General features: G+C 47.6%; 2 protein-coding genes across 3 annotated transcripts in view; one reads left to right on the top strand and one right to left on the bottom strand.

The window, feature by feature from the left end:
• The window catches only part of LOC308623396 (uncharacterized protein), a 171,993-nt gene extending 158,246 nt beyond the window's left edge, over window positions 1–13,747 (bottom strand). The window contains exon 1 of one of the 2 annotated variants that reach the window (XM_081245704.1): window positions 13,624–13,747. The gene's annotated coding sequence lies outside the window, so the exon portion shown is untranslated. The remainder of the gene's footprint in view (window positions 1–13,623) is intronic. The other variant, XM_081245703.1, reaches the window with a different exon arrangement.
• Window positions 12,609–15,639, top strand: SOX4 (SRY-box transcription factor 4). Its single transcript, XM_081245702.1, has 2 exons — window positions 12,609–14,100; window positions 14,959–15,639. The coding sequence occupies exons 1-2, from the start codon at window positions 12,736–12,738 to the stop codon at window positions 15,166–15,168; spliced, it is 1,575 nt and encodes a 524-aa protein (XP_081101828.1). The 5' UTR covers window positions 12,609–12,735; the 3' UTR covers window positions 15,169–15,639.
• The last annotated feature ends 95 nt before the right edge of the window (window positions 15,640–15,734 follow it).

Raw genomic sequence — 15,734 nt, 5'->3', positions numbered from 1 at the left:
GAGTTCCACTACATACTGGTTCCTGACAGAGTATAAGTGTCCCATAAGTTTTTGTTGAATTAATGTTGAATGAAAATCCATTCCTGATTCAGTACAGGAGAAGGGAGAAGGTATAGAAAAAGAGAAAGGTGGGAGAGATATTTTACAACAATTTTGGTATGATTACTGACACTCCTTTTTGTTTTTATAAAAACAAACAAAAAAACCCAGCCTACTTCCAGTACTTCAAAAAAAATCATACTGTACTTGGGCTAGAAGAAACCTTACGACAATTACTTCAAACTATAGAGGAAGGAATTGTATTTTGTGACTTATTTTAACTATAGGGTTATATCTTTGCTAATGTTTTAAAGCAGGAGTCCGTAAACGATGGCTGGCAGGCCAAATCTGGCCTGCCACCTATTTTTGTAAATAAAATTTATTAGAGCACGGCCATGGTCACTTGTTTATATATTGTCTATATCTGCTCTTGCACTACAGCAACAGAGTTAAGTAGCCGTAATGGAGAATACGGCCTTCAAGCCTAAAATATCTGCTGTCTGGCCCTTTACAGATGATGTCTGCTGACTCCTGCTTTAAAGTATTGAAAAGTAGGTTTTCTTTAAATAACTTTTGTCTTTTTCTGATTGTTTTTATCTTTTTTATTGAGGCATATGGACACTAAAGGCATAAACAGCACTGATCTTTAATGAACAGCTCAATTCATTTTTACATATGTATACACCCCTTCGAACATTACCCAGATAAATGTACTGAATACTTCAAGTATTCTATAAGGTTCTTTCATGGCCATGTCCAGTCAACTCCTCATGGACAGATAGTGTCCTTAGTGTCCTCTAAGTTCTATCACTAACAATTAGATTTGCCTGTCCTATACTGCCCTAGCACTCAGCAAATATTCTCTGGGAGAAAAGGCTATTCGATGATCCTGTAGATTCCAGTTTGCCCATGCCAATCAACATGGATAGAAAAAATTTTGTTTTTCCCCTTTCCTTTCCTACGACAGCCTATGACCAGACTCAGCAGATGCTCCCAGGCAAGAAAATGCCCACCAGCAGCCTTAGCCTCTTCTCTCCCTAAAATGTATTTCTTCTAATCTTATATTCTTCTCTCCAATATTTTTTGAAAATATGACTTTGTGATTTCTTTTGTTCTAGTTGTGATAGCTTTCTGCTAGTACCACATCCTACTCAGAAACAGAAATGTTCATGTCTGTAATAATGTTTTTAATCTTCATGTGGCTTAAATAAAAACCAAAGAAAAATATCCTAAAATATTAGTCCAGATACAACTTTTTCCTGGTAGAGTGTAATTTTGATTTTAAATGCAGCTGAAAGGAGCATGAGATTCACTTCCAATAAATCCACTTTATAGCAAATTGAGATGAGCTATATCAATTCCAAAATAACGTGGAACAGATTTCTAGTGTTCACTCATACCCGTTTTTCCTCTTTCCTGGGGCAGAGAGGACAGATATATTTCCAAGCCTTCAGGCAGAGCTATGTGTCCAGTTATGTCCAATGGACTAGAAGCATAAATGAAATGTGTTGCTTTCAAGAAGAGGCATTTAAACATGAGGAAGAGTTCTCTACACTCTCCCTTTCATGACAACCAGGAAGGTCACATGTTTAGATATAGAGCCACTCAGCCTGGTTCTCTAAGCCACTGCTGGGAAAGGAGCCACTCTGGAGAGTTGCTGAGCTCACAGTGGACTTTGCATCAGTAAGAAAGAACTTTTTTTTTTTTTAAGACCTTATTCTTTTTTTTTTAATTAATTAATTTATTTATTTTTGCTGTGTTGGGTCTTCATTTCTGTGCGAAGGCTTTCTCTAGTTGTGGCAAGCGGGGGCTACTCTTCATCACAGTGCAGGGGCCTCTCACTATCGAGGCCTCTCTTGTTGGGGAGCACAGGCTCCAGACGCGCAGGCTCAGTACTTGTAGCTCACGGGCCTAGTTGCTCCGCGGCATGTGGGATCCTCCCAGACCAGGGCTCGAACCCGTGTCCCCTGCATTAGCAGGCAGACTCTCAACCACTGAGCCACCAGGGAAGCCCAGTAAGAAAGAACTTTAATGTGTCGAGTCATTGAGTTTTCAGGACACATCTACATCTCGGCATAGTCCATCCTATGAAGGCAAATACAGTAAGGAATACCTAAACTAACACAAAGACACAGCATTTTCTCAGTTTACTGTTTTTTTTAAATCCTCCAAATTCTAATATTCTAGAAACTGTTGTTTGGACTACTAGATATTATAGGCAATGGTTATAATAAAATTATTTCTAAGGGAAAGTTAGTGAAGAATAACTTTTAGTTACAAGGTATGCAGTTTCCTTTGGAGTCTTTTTTTTCTTTTTCATTTTACCTTTGAGGCATATACATGAAAGGAAAAACTATATCTATTCTGAGCTCAGCTATACCATACCCTAAACTTGAAGTAATTTTAGTGATACTATTGTACATATTAACATCAGGGACTTTCCAGTCTCAGGAAATTAAAGCTATATGTTTAAAGGGGGCAGCAATTTTAACCTTTAGTTCTTCCTTTTCTCATCCATCATACCATACGCTGTAGCTGAGAGCACTGCATTTAAACCTTCCCTTCTCAAAGTGATCTTCTCTTTTACCCTTTCCTCAACCCCTCCCACTCATGTTAAAACCTACTTGAACCTACTAGAAAAGCTATTATAAAGAACTGTACTGTAAGCTGTTATTGCCTAGTAGTAGCTCAATGCAACACCTTCCTGGATAATCTGCATTTTAATTAGAAAAATATATATTATAACCTAAAGGGATAAGCTTTGCTGTTATTTATTGATCGGTGGGGGGAAAGGTTAAGATGTCAGAAGGGAGGATTAAAGATCTTCCCATTTTCCATCAAAACACCTTCTTGGGTGGCTACTTATTCGACCTATACTTGAAGGCCATCCTTGAGTAGTCAATTCTCTAAGCAGGACTATTGGTAACTGTCTGTGATGGTTAATTTTATGTGTCAACTTTACTAAGTCATGAGGTACCCAGAACATTTGGTCAAACATTGTTCTGAGTGTTTCTGTGAAGGAGTTTTTGTGAAGGTTTCCTGAAGGTTTTCCCTAACGTGGGTGGGCCTCAACCAATTGGTCGAAGGAAGGCTTGAAGATAACAAAAAAACTGACTCTCCCCCAAGTAAGAGAGAATTCCCCCTGCCCCACTGCCTGCACACTGGGACACTGGCTTTTTTCCTGCGTTAAGACTCCAACTGAAACATCAGCTCTTCCTGGGGTCTTGAGTCTCTTGGCCTTTGGACTAAAACCACACCACAGGCTTTTAAATCTTGAGAGCTGTCAGCCATATATACTATGTATATATGGCTATACATATATACTATATACATATAGTATATATATATATTCTGTTTCTCTGGAGAACCCTGACTAGTACACCATCCCATGGCATTGGAATCACACCCTGTATGTGACCACTACACTTTTCCAGGGTCTAGAGAGTTGATACTCATCCCATCTCCAACAATTGACTGAAAGAAATTTACAAGCAGGAGCAATGACTAAAAGGCCAAGATAAGCTAAAGAATCAAATAATTGAAGGCTTACTATGGTTGGTCTGTTTACTGATCATAAGTCAATAAATGAAGCAATAGCAGAGAATGAAAAGTAAGACCAGGAAGAAGGAAAAAGAAAAAAAAAATAATGGAGAGAAACACACTAGCCAGGAAAGGCCACAGACAGCAGAAGGAGTGACAGAGATGACAGACAAACAACAGTGCTGGTGGCAGCAGGTCTCCTGAGAGGAGAAAGAATTTCAGGAAAATCTGGGAAATGGCAAAGGAGCACAACTTGCAAGGAGAATAGATAAGCTAGCTGGGTTATTCAAGTCTGGCTCACCCCTATATCCACCATGGGCATTAATGAATACATTGATTGAACTCATAAGGAAGATCTGGAATCACTAAAGAAAGAGAATCTTCTGGGTAGATTTGTATTTTAGCATCTGTCACACGGTATCGTAATTACTACTACTCTGTCCTCTCTTACGGCATAACAAGCCACCCAAGACATAGTGATTTAAAACAACGATGTATTGTTCTCATAATTCTGTGCGTTGTCAATCTAGTGATTCTTCTACTGGACTCATCTGGGATCACTCATGTGGCTGTAGTCATCTGACAATCCTACTGAAGTCCAAGATAGCCTCAGTCACATGCCTGGGACACTAGCGCTGGCAAGGCATCACTTTCTCCCCATAGGGCCTTTTATCCTCCCCGTAAGTCAGACTAGCTTCTTCACAACACAATGCTCTTTAGATTTCCAGTGGCCAAACCCCAAAGTGCAGGCACTTATCAAGCCTCTGCATGGGTCACGCTTGCTAATGCCCCATTGGTCAAAACAAGTCATGTGACCAAATCCTGAGCCGATGGGGTAAGATCCACGAAAGGCATAAATACCAGAAGGCTGATTTATTACAAGAATCCAGAACATCCACTGTGAATTTAAGACTTTGGTATATCAATAGCATTCCCATTCCTTAGTACTTGCCTGGCACCCTTAATTCTTAATTCACATCTGGACAGTACTCCCTAGGGAGAATTTTGGAACTTTTAGACAACATTTTGGATGTTCTAGTGAAATACAACCTGGGCATGCACATTTGAAATGTATATTATTGTATTATAAATTTTGTGCCTATTTCTCCTTTATATTGTAGTTTGAGCATTATGTTGATTCAAAAAATATATTAAGCCATAGTAGGAAATATTATCTACAAATTTTCTCTCAGGGTAGTAAAGTTACATTACAAAACACTGGTTCTGATAAGGCAGTGTTTGGGTGTGATATTTGTGAAATTAATGAGTTAAGTTTGAGCGTTTATGGACTAGGCTTCAGTTACTTGGGGACCCTTCTAGCCCAGATTAAGTGTCACTAAATCATTATTTTAAAATTGTTATTGTTAATTTTGATCTCTGTGTTCTGATAATGTGGGACAGGAAGCACGGGGAGGGGGATCACTCATACTTAAGAAAGCAGAGGGACTTCCGTGGTGGCGCAGTGGTTAAGAATCCGCCTGCCAGTGCAGGGGACACGGGTTTGAGCCCTGGTCCAGGAAGATCCCACATGCCGCGGAGCGGCTGGGCCCGTGAGCCACAACTACTGAGCCTGTGCTCTAGAGCCCGCGTGCCGCAACTAATGAAGTCCACGCACCTAGAGCCCGTGCTCCACAACAAGAGAAGCCACCACAATGAGAAGCCCGTGCACCGCAACGAAGAGTAGCTCCCGCTCGCCGCAACTAGAGAAACCCCATGCGCAGCAACAAAGACCCAACGCAGCCGAAGATAATAAATAAATAAATTTTTTTAAAAAGCAGAGGAAAATCACAGAACTTCCATACCTTACTCTGCCAGACTCATCACCTCTCCAGACCCCCAAACCGCCTCAACCGTCCTCCCGGGCACGGCGAATTTCCTTACAGATAATCGTTCGAATTGTGAATTTATTATACAATGTACAACATACACAACGGAACAGATGGTGCGTTCCTGAGCCCAGCAGCTGGAGGGGACACTCGGCACACAGTAGGGGCACCATAAACATTGACTGACTGAGTTCTTTGCCTCGGTTGACTCGAAGTCATCTTCTCCCCAGGCACTATCCTTACATCTCCCCAAGCCCCCAGCCCTGGCCCGAAAGGCGGTGAGCTGGGAGCAGATGGCGAGTCCCGGGTGCCAGGTGTGCAGCGCGGTGTGGGGCACGGAGTTCTTTGGTCCCTGCTCCACTCCACCCCTCCCATCCCCACGAGCCGCCCTCGGTGCCACACGTGATGTCGGGCCGAGAGGGACCCGGGGAGGGGAGGGCTGGGAGCAAGGAGATCTGGTGCCTGGCGGAGCCCGCGCGTCCTGCGCCCGCTGCCCGCCGAGCGCCCGCCTCCCTTCTCCTCTGACCCGCGTCACCTGGCAGCCCGTGCAGTCTCCGCGCCTTCCCACCCTCCCTCTCTGCAATCGAGCGCCTTTCTTCCTCCCCCTCCCCTCTTCCTCTCGGTCTCTTATCTGACATTTTGCCTCGCTTCCCTCTGCCCACTCCCCAGCGGGTTTCCCTCCCTGGCAGACGCGCCCGCCCCAGCCCGCCCTCGCACACCCTCCAATTGTAGGTCAACCCATTTGCTAACGTTAGCTTAGGTTAGCTCTCGTTGAAGCGTTTTTCCATAAGTGAAATCAGCCGCTTCCCCCGTGGGGCTCCAACTGTAATTGCTTCGACTTGGCTGCTGCGTTGCGGGGTGGGGATCCCACTGGCTGTGCTCCCATCCACACCGCGTGCTGGGGTCACTGGGACGGTTTCGGGGAGCCCCGCGGGGGGGACGGTGTTGGCAGCCCCACCCGGACGCCTGCTCCCGGGCCTGGCTGCCACGGTGGCCTGTGGAAAGCCAGAAACACGCGAATCCAAGGGGGACAAAGGGAGCCGAACCCCTCCTCCAGAACGCTCTGCTTCTAAGTAACTGCGCCTCGGGCGCAGCCTCTACTAGTGATTTACCTGCCAGAAGCTCCCTCTTCCCAGACCTGAGACCCGGGGCCGAGGCACTGGGGGCTTCGGTGCGCCCCGGCCATGGGGCCCTGGCACCGCCACTCCACCCCACCCCCACTCCGCCTTCCCGCACGAGGGAGGGCACCGAGGCACGCTGGCCCCTCCGAAGTCTCTGGGGACGCTTGAAGGGTCGGGTGCAACCAATTGTCAACCTCCCTTCGCCCTGCGGCTTTTTTTCCTCCCCTCGCCCGCCGCGCACACACCCTGCTCTGCCCTCCTGCAAGAGACCAGACAGCTGCACGCTCAACGGGACCAGGGAGGGGCTGCCCAGCCCGTGTACGAATGTCGCATGCCAGCCGGAGCGTGGGTTCCAGACGCACAGCGCGCACAGAGCGTTCAGGCGTCCAGAGCGAAGGCAGTGGGCGCGCTGGAGATCAGGGGCCAAGTGGCTGTCAGTTCCGGTCAGGGACGGAACTGGGCAAGGTGGCCGAGGGCCCAGCTGGCTTTGGGGGTGGGGTGGGGGGATGGAGGAGCCGAGCGCCCGGGAAACGACCCCCCACACACACCCCCGGCTAGCGCGGCCAACTGCAACTTCAAAGGAGGGCTAGGAGCTGGCGAGGGCGAGGGGGCGTGTGTGTTGTGTGTGTGTGTCTCTTCGGCTTCTTCCCCGGTCGTAAACCCTTAACGGAAGACGGGTGTTAAAGTGCTGCTGACAGAATCGCCCGAAACATGTTTACAGTAGGAAAGACTTTCCTCCAAAAAGCACAGCCGGAGTCGATTCCAATTTATTTCCTCCCTGTAACTGTAATCGACAGGCGAGGCTCAGCCGCCGCGGCGGAGCGACACTGAGCACCGCTAATCCCCGCCGAATCCTCGCCGAGCTCAGGGCAGGAAGAGCGCGGTGCCTGCGCCACCGAGTCGCGGCGCTCGGCGAGGCGTCGGGCCGGAGGAAACCATCTTTTGAGGAGGAGGGGCGGCCTTTCCTAGTCCTTAAGTAAGGCGCCGGCTTCGGCAAGATACTGACACGGTAATTGATAATCTCCCGGTTCAGTTACTAGATCCAAACGCGAGGCAGCCTTGGCGTCCCCAGTCTCTGGGAGCTTCTGACAAGTGAACAGGAGGCGGCGGTTCGTTGCCCTAAACCCTGATTTATGATTTTAAAAAGATCAGAATTCACCGACACACCCTATTAACCGCTGATCGTTTAAACTGCTACCTAAAGAAGGTAGAGTAGTGGAGGATGATAGGGGTTCGGGAGAGGAGGAAGGGGGAGAAGAAAGAAATCCGACCGTCCCCACGTTTTCCCACGTCTGCTCGTGGGCGCAGAGAGGCTCAGCGCTGCCACCTGGCGGCTGCTTCTCCCCGGATTGGGGGCCGGCTGGTGGCAGAGCAAACCCGGGTTCCCGATGGGTGTGCCTTGCTTCTGCTTCGCGAAATGGGACAGAAGCTCGTATTCATGCTTCAAATCTACGTGGCCCGGTGCAAACACTCATTTTTTGGCTTGTTCTCATGAGAAAATTGAAAGGAAAGGAAAAGTGAGTTAGCGGTAATATGAAGTGCATACATACATACACCTACCAGGTGCCAGTCACTGGTTAGGAGGGGAAAGAAAATATTAAAAATTATTAGAAATGCAGGGTTCTTATCTCTTAGTTTATTCTAAGAGTAAAAATAATTCGTGGACTTCATTTAACCTCAAATCCTATTTTGATATTTTGCAAATAAGAATTACTTCCATACATTGTTTTTCAATACAACCCCACCCCTTTCCCAGGAAGTCCAGTTCCAATAGTTTCATCAGCCCAAAAAGATGAAGTGCAAGTTATGTTTGTCTACTTGATTGAGAAGTAAATCAGCTTCGGACGGAGGGTTCTTTTCCATAAGGTGTGGAACCAAAAAGCCTGGGGCCTTTCAGTTGGCAAAGGCCAATGACATCCAATTTCTCAGGCTTCTTCCCTGTCTGCTAAAGTAACAAAGACAGGTTTCCCCACCCCCCACCCCTTTATGTTCCTTGAACTGCATAGTTGTCAGGTCAGACCAGGCCCTACAATCACAATTTCTACAACCAAGGCAAGGCAAAATCTTGCAAATCAGTTCAAATCCAAGAGATTTGTTAAACTAATTTCCCTTAAGGTTTTTTTTTCCTCCCTCTATACTGTAGAAATATATTTAGCAGTAGGATAGAATCTTACTTCCATCTATACCCCATACCATTTTATGGATGTGAGATTTTATGTTGTGCAGGTGTGTGAGAGCAGAAGAAAATAAATGAATTAGCAGATATTACATTACATCTCAAATAGAGTTCCATTATTCAATGGAAACTAAATAAAATAAAATATTTACCTTAATTCAAAATTTGGAATGTCTAGCATCATTGCTAATAAAGACAAATAGTCTATTATTCTAAAACAGGAATTTTTCTGCAAATTTTTTTATCTTGGTTTACTGTTAATATGGCTTAAAGAGTAGCATTAAGAATTACTTCATGTACTGCAAAGCCAGCAGAGGGAACACTGAGTACTGATTTAGTAGGGGCCACCAAATATCTGGTATTTGGGAAAAAATGCCAGTAATGGAAAACTGGTTACAAAGCATATGAAGTTAGGTAATGAGAACACAGAAATCTTATCTCATTATTTGGTATTCAGGGGCCTAATACATTCCAGTGTGCACATACTCAGTTGGTGAGAAAGATGACTTTAATAAAAGGCCAGTTGTCACATGTTTTCTTACATTTTAAGAGGACTACTAACACATAAGCACAAACCTACTTTAGAAGTCTAAGCATTCATATATACTATAATAATCTTATAGTCAATAGAGATTACTAATATATTTCTTCATTCTAAGAACTTCATTTTTAACATCTCAGATGTCTTACAACTATGGGGATGTTAGTTTCATTGGCAGTTTTTCTCCCTTAACGGCATGTAACTATGGTATGTCTTAAAGACATCGATTAGATTTGTTGAAGTATAGAAAATACATCTGACAATAGAAATAGGCCAATGGATATTATTTTTAGCACACACTTTAAAAACTCTGTGTGCTTTTGTGTGTGTGTGTGTGTGCGCGTGTGTGCGTGCTTTAAACATAAACAAAAGTACTCTGACTGCTTTGATTAACTTCCACTTTTCCCTGATCATATTCACTGGTAGACTCATAAATGGCTTTGGAAATATAATCAATTACATTGATTAAATTATTCACTCACCTTGACTGAAATATCACAAACTAGCCATACCCTCAAATCATTAGTTGGTGCAAATCCCAAAATAAACATAGTATTTATTCTTTTTTTTATTCTGGTGAAAATATTGATTTTATAAATAATAGATCTCTTAGAGTAATTTTTATGTCAGATTGATAACATGTAGGGGTGTGTTGTAGTGGGAATACTAAAGAAAATGAAAAGCCTGATGACACACCCAACTTTGTTATATGCAAAAGAGGTGCCTGTGGGTTTTTTGTTTGTTTTCAAGATTTGTTTCTCCTTCTAAAGGAAAAAATATATAACTTGGGTAACTACTGGTCAAAAATTATTTGCTTTTACCCACAAAAACATTCTTGCTTGTGGTTGATCCTCAGAGATCCAGTCAGATGTCTCCAAAGGGTGTTCTTTCCAGTAAAATTCTAAATCTGACAACCTGGGCCTCTCGCCAACCTACATACTTCAAAAGTTTGACAAGATAAATAGAAATCTGCTGCCTAGCACTAGTTTGATCTGAATCGAAAGCTGACCTAATTGTGTTGGGTTAGCCCTACCTAACCACTTATCACTGGCCTGTAGAAAAACAGTTTACTATTATGGTGTTAGGGAAGACCAATTTTTACTAGAATTTTAATTTTCATACCTTGGAACAAACGTTTGTGGCCAAATTAACATGTATTCTGACTACCTAGGCACCTTTTCTTTGCTGCATTCTTCACGATGCTCGTGAAGTTTCTTTTCAAATCACTGGGATGACAAGGTTGCCACTGTGGTCCTTGGACAGTTCACATCCATGACCTGTAATTATTTTTTCACATTGGTGGCCATCCTCGATTTTAGCCTCTTGAACAACATGCTGCTTCTACTTTAAGGAGTGTCTCTGGAATCTGAATTATCAAGGGAAGGATAATTGCATTCATTGAGGGCTTATTATACATCAAGCTCACTGAACCCTCACAACAACCCTATATGAAGTAGTTCCTAGTGTTCCCACCTCACAGATGAGGAAAACTGAGACTTGGTCACATCCCCAGGGTCACAGGACTAGTAAGAAAGACTAGCAGCCAGGTCTAATATAAATCCAGAGTTTCCATTCTCTTCTGCTACCAGTTACCACTGCCTTCTACAGTTTCTTTGCCTTGGCCTTTTAGTTCCATTTGATTGAAGTAACAAACATATAGGAGAAAAAATATATATATAGGAAAGGAGGAGGAGGGTGTGGGGGGGAGAAGGATGGAGAGTGAAGCTATCTTTAATTTTGATAATGTGGAAAACAAATATTTAGAAAGTAAAATTGATTCCCATTCTTTGCTCACCATTATCACCTTACACAAAACTCTATGGAAATTCTCCCATTGAGTTAACTACGGAACACTGCCTAATGTGTTCCAGTGGAAAGCTCCTCTGTTTCGGCTATCCAGGATTTATAGGGGAGTTTAAATCATTAAATGACCATAGTTAACCCTTGTTTGGTTAAGAGAGCAAGTAATTATTGCAAAAATTCCTCTTCTCTGCCTTCCACAAACAGCACCAAAATAGCTCTGAAGGGATTTACACAATACTTCAACATCTGTGCTGTACCTGGAATTGTTAAAATAACTGTGATGACAGGTGTCTAGGTACCGCTTTCTTAATGATTTTCAATATCTATTGATTTATTGTCATGGCTTCCCCTCCCCCCTTTACATCCTTGGCTTTATGAAGGAGCCGAGGAACAGATTTTGCACTAGAGGCTGATTCTTTATTCCAATACTGAAAAGAACTAATAAAAATAATCACTTGGCTTTTAAGCAGAGAGCTTCCATTTACAGTATTTCACCCTTCCCCCCTTCTAAGCCCCTTGTTATCTAACATAATGGTTAGAATACATTTCCGTCTCTCCCCTTAATAATTTCATGCATTAACATCCTCTTCACACACCACACACCACACACGCACACGCACACGCAGGCACGCACAGCAAAAGGAAAAGAGGCAGCAGAAATCTCAGCTGTACTTCTAGCCCTTTTAAAAAGTTTGCTCTGTAAATTGGAATGAGGTCAGATTTGGAGCTTCTCATTGCACGCGGAGATTATTATTGCATCGGGTTCCAAGCCAATGGGAAGCCCAGGGGAGGGGCTTGGCTCGAGGAAGCGTTGGTTACAGCGGCTGATTGGCCGCGGCCAAGACTGGGAAAGGATAAAGAGACGCGAGGCGGAATTGGGGTCTGCTCTAAGCTGCAGCAAGGGAAACAGTGTGTGAGGGGAAGAGGCCTGTTTCGCTCCCGGGTCTCTAGTTCTTGCACGCTCTTTAAGAGTCTGCATTGGAGGAACTCTGCCATTACCAGCTCCCTTCTTGCAGAAGGGAGGGGGAAACATACATTTATTCATGCCAGTCTGTTGCATGAAGGCTTTTTGGCTTCCTACCTTGCAACAAAATAATCGCACAAACTCCTTAGTACCGATTCCGCCCACAGAGAGTCCTGGAGCCAGAGTCTTTTCTGCTTTGCATTGTAGGAGAGGGACTAAGTGATAGAGACTATGTCGCTTTCCTGAGCTCCTGAGAGCGCTCGTGAACTGGAATCAACTGCTTCAGGGGAAGGAAAAAAAAAAAAAAAAAAAAAAAACAGACTTGCCTGGGAGGCGGCGAGAAACTTGCATTCGAAGCTTCAGCAACCAGCATTCAAGAAACTCCTCTCCACTTTAGCACGGTCTCCAGGACTCAGGAGCCGAGAGACAGCGCAAACTGCGGCGCGGTGAGAGAGAGAAGAGAGAGAGAGAGAGAGAGGGAGACTCTCCAGCCTGGGAACTATAACTCCTCTGCAAGAGGCGGAGTACTCCCGCCCCGCATCTTTTGGAGACTTTTCTCTCTTCGCCCACCTCCGCCCCGGCCGGGAGTTGAGCCGCCCGCTCGGCCGCCGCGCGCGTCCCCCAGCTCGGCGTGCGCTTGGCCCCGGGAGCCGGGAGGGCCCGGCGATTGCGCCGCGGGCGCCGCAAGGGTGTGAGCGCGCGTGGGCGCCCGCCGAGCCGGGGCCATGGTGCAGCAAACCAACAACGCCGAGAACACGGAAGCGCTGCTGGCCGGCGAGAGCTCGGACTCGGGCGCCGGCCTCGAGCTGGGCATCGCCTCCTCCCCCACTCCCGGCTCCACCGCTTCCACGGGCGGCAAGGCCGACGACCCGAGCTGGTGCAAGACGCCGAGCGGGCACATCAAGAGGCCCATGAACGCCTTCATGGTGTGGTCGCAGATCGAGCGGCGCAAGATCATGGAGCAGTCGCCCGACATGCACAACGCCGAGATCTCCAAGCGGCTGGGCAAACGCTGGAAACTGCTCAAAGACAGCGACAAGATCCCTTTCATTCGGGAGGCGGAGCGGCTGCGTCTCAAGCACATGGCTGACTACCCCGACTACAAGTACCGGCCCAGAAAGAAGGTGAAGTCCGGCAACGCCAACTCCGGCTCCTCGGCCGCCTCCTCCTCCAAGCTGGGGGAGAAGGGCGACAAGGTCGGTGGCAGCGGCGGGGGCGGCCACGGGGGCGGCGGCGGTGGCGGGAGCGGCAACGCGGGGGGAGGAGGCGGCGGCGCGAGCGGCGGCGGCGCCAACTCCAAACCCGCGCAGAAAAAGAGCTGCGGCTCCAAAGTGGCGGGCGGCGCGGGCGGCGGGGTCGGCAAACCCCACGCCAAGCTCATCCTGGCGGGCGGCGGCGGGGGCGGCGGGAAAGCGGCGGCCGCCTCCTCCTCTTTCGCGGCCGAGCAGGCGGGGGCCGCCGCCCTGTTGCCCCTGGGCGCCGCCGCCGCCGACCACCACTCGCTGTACAAGACGCGGACTCCCGGCGCCTCGGCCTCGGCGGCGGCCTCGGCCTCCGCCGGCCTCGCGGCCCCGGGCAAGCACCTGACCGAGAAGAAGGTGAAGCGCGTCTACCTGTTCGGCGGCCTGGGCGCGTCGTCCTCGCCCGTCGGCGGCGTGGGCGCGGGCGCCGACCCCAGCGACCCCCTCGGCCTGTACGAGGAGGGGGGCGCCGGCTGCTCGCCCGACGGGCCGAGCCTGAGCGGCCGCAGTAGCGCCGCTTCGTCGCCGGCCGCCGGCCGCTCGCCCGCCGACCACCGTAGCTACGCCAGCCTGCGCGCCGCCTCGCCCGCCCCGTCCAGCGCGCCCTCGCACGCGTCCTCGTCGGCCTCGTCCCATCACTCCTCCTCCTCGTCCTCCTCCTCCTCGGGCTCGTCGTCCTCGGACGACGAGTTCGAAGACGATCTGCTCGACCTGAACCCCAGCTCAAACTTTGAGAGCATGTCCCTGGGCAGCTTCAGCTCGTCGTCGGCGCTGGACCGGGACCTGGATTTTAACTTCGAGCCTGGTTCCGGCTCGCACTTCGAGTTCCCGGACTACTGCACGCCCGAGGTGAGCGAGATGATCTCGGGAGACTGGCTGGAGTCCAGCATCTCCAACCTGGTCTTCACCTACTGAAGGGCGCGCGGGCTGGGAGAAGAGGGCCGGGGGGCGGGGGAGGGGGGGCAGAGAGGAAAAAGAAAAAAAGAAAAAAAAAAGCGGACAGAGAAAGAGTTGCAAGAGAAAAGGGAAAAAAAAAAAAGGAAAAAGGAAAAGGAAAAAAAAAAAAGTGAGCAGGGCCGGCTTGGGCCGCGTCCCGGTGGTCGGAGAGCAGCGCGGCGGCGTTTGGGGACCCGCGCTCCCATCCCCCACCTCCCCGGCCGGAGGGACGCGGCGGAGGCGGAGGTAGACAGGGGCGACCTTTTATTGTTGTTCTTGATGTTGTTGTTGATGGCGAAAAAGCGACTTCGAGTTTCCTCCCCTTTGCTTGAAGAGACCCCCCCCTCGCCCCGCACCGCTTCCAACGAGCTTCCGGACTTGTCTGCACCCCCGGCCAGAAGCCGAGTTGGTAGTTTTCTGAGACTGAAGGAATCTCGTTCCTCTCTCATCGCCCCCTTGGTGTTTTATATTTGTTTTGTTTTCTGATCCGGAGAGGAGGAGAAAAAAAAAAAAATCCAGCGCGCCCCCGGGGGGTTTTGTTCTTAGCATCCCCGCCCCCATCCTTCTTCGCCACCCCCCCCCCAAGAAGACAGAAGGCTCCGGGGAGTCGAATTTGACCGACAGCAGATGTTGGAGGGTCGCACGGACCCGAGCGTCGGGACTGAGAGACTCCACGCTGGCGAATTCCCGTTTTGTTTTTGGAGGGTTTTTTTTTTTTCCTCTACTTTTTTTTTTTCTTTTTCTTTTTTTTTTTTTTTCTTGCCCCTGCAGCCGGAGGAGGAGATGTTGAGTGACCGGCGCTCGGAAATGACCCAAGAACCTAGTTGGAAAGCCACACCAGCCAGGGCGAGGGGCGGGGAGGAGAAAGACACGAACTGGACAGGGGCGAATAATAAAACTGAAATGGATTTGCACGTTGGGGAGAAGGTGGCGGCGTCTCCTGGGCCTCCGCCTCCCACATCTCTGAAATCAGTGAGGTGAGACTTCAAGGCCCGCAGGCGCGGAGGAGAGGAGACTGTTTGATGTGGTACCGGGGCAGTGGAGGGCGAGTGGTGTCGGGGGGAAAAAAAAGGTTTTTTGCTTCTCTTAATCGGAATCGTGATGGTGTTGGATTATTTCACTGGTGGGGTTAATATAGCATGTTATCCTGTCTATCTTTTAAAGATTTCTGTATAAGACTGTTGAGCAGTTTTTAAAATAGTGTAGGATAATATAAAAAGCAGATAGATGGCGCTATGTTTGATTCCTACGACAGAAATTATCACCAGCTTTTTTTCATTCTTAACTCTTTAAAGGATTCAAACGCAACTCAAATCTGTGCTGGACTTTAAAAAACAATTCAGGACCAAATTTTTTCTCAGTGTGTATGTGTTTATTCCTTATAGGTGTAAATGAGAAGACGTGTTTTTTTCCCTCACCGATGCTCCATCCTCGTTTTTTTTTTCTTTTTTTTTTTCCTTGTAAATGTAATCAGATGCCATTTTATATGTGGACGTATTTATACTGGCCAAACATTTTTTTTTCTAATTTTGTCCCTTTTTTCTTTC

Source organism: Mesoplodon bidens, assembly GCF_964165515.1.
Source record: "Mesoplodon bidens genome assembly, chromosome: 10".
Classification (NCBI taxonomy): domain Eukaryota; kingdom Metazoa; phylum Chordata; class Mammalia; order Artiodactyla; family Ziphiidae; genus Mesoplodon; species Mesoplodon bidens.
Note: the sequence above shows the minus strand (reverse complement) of the source record. Positions and strands in the feature narration are given on the sequence as shown.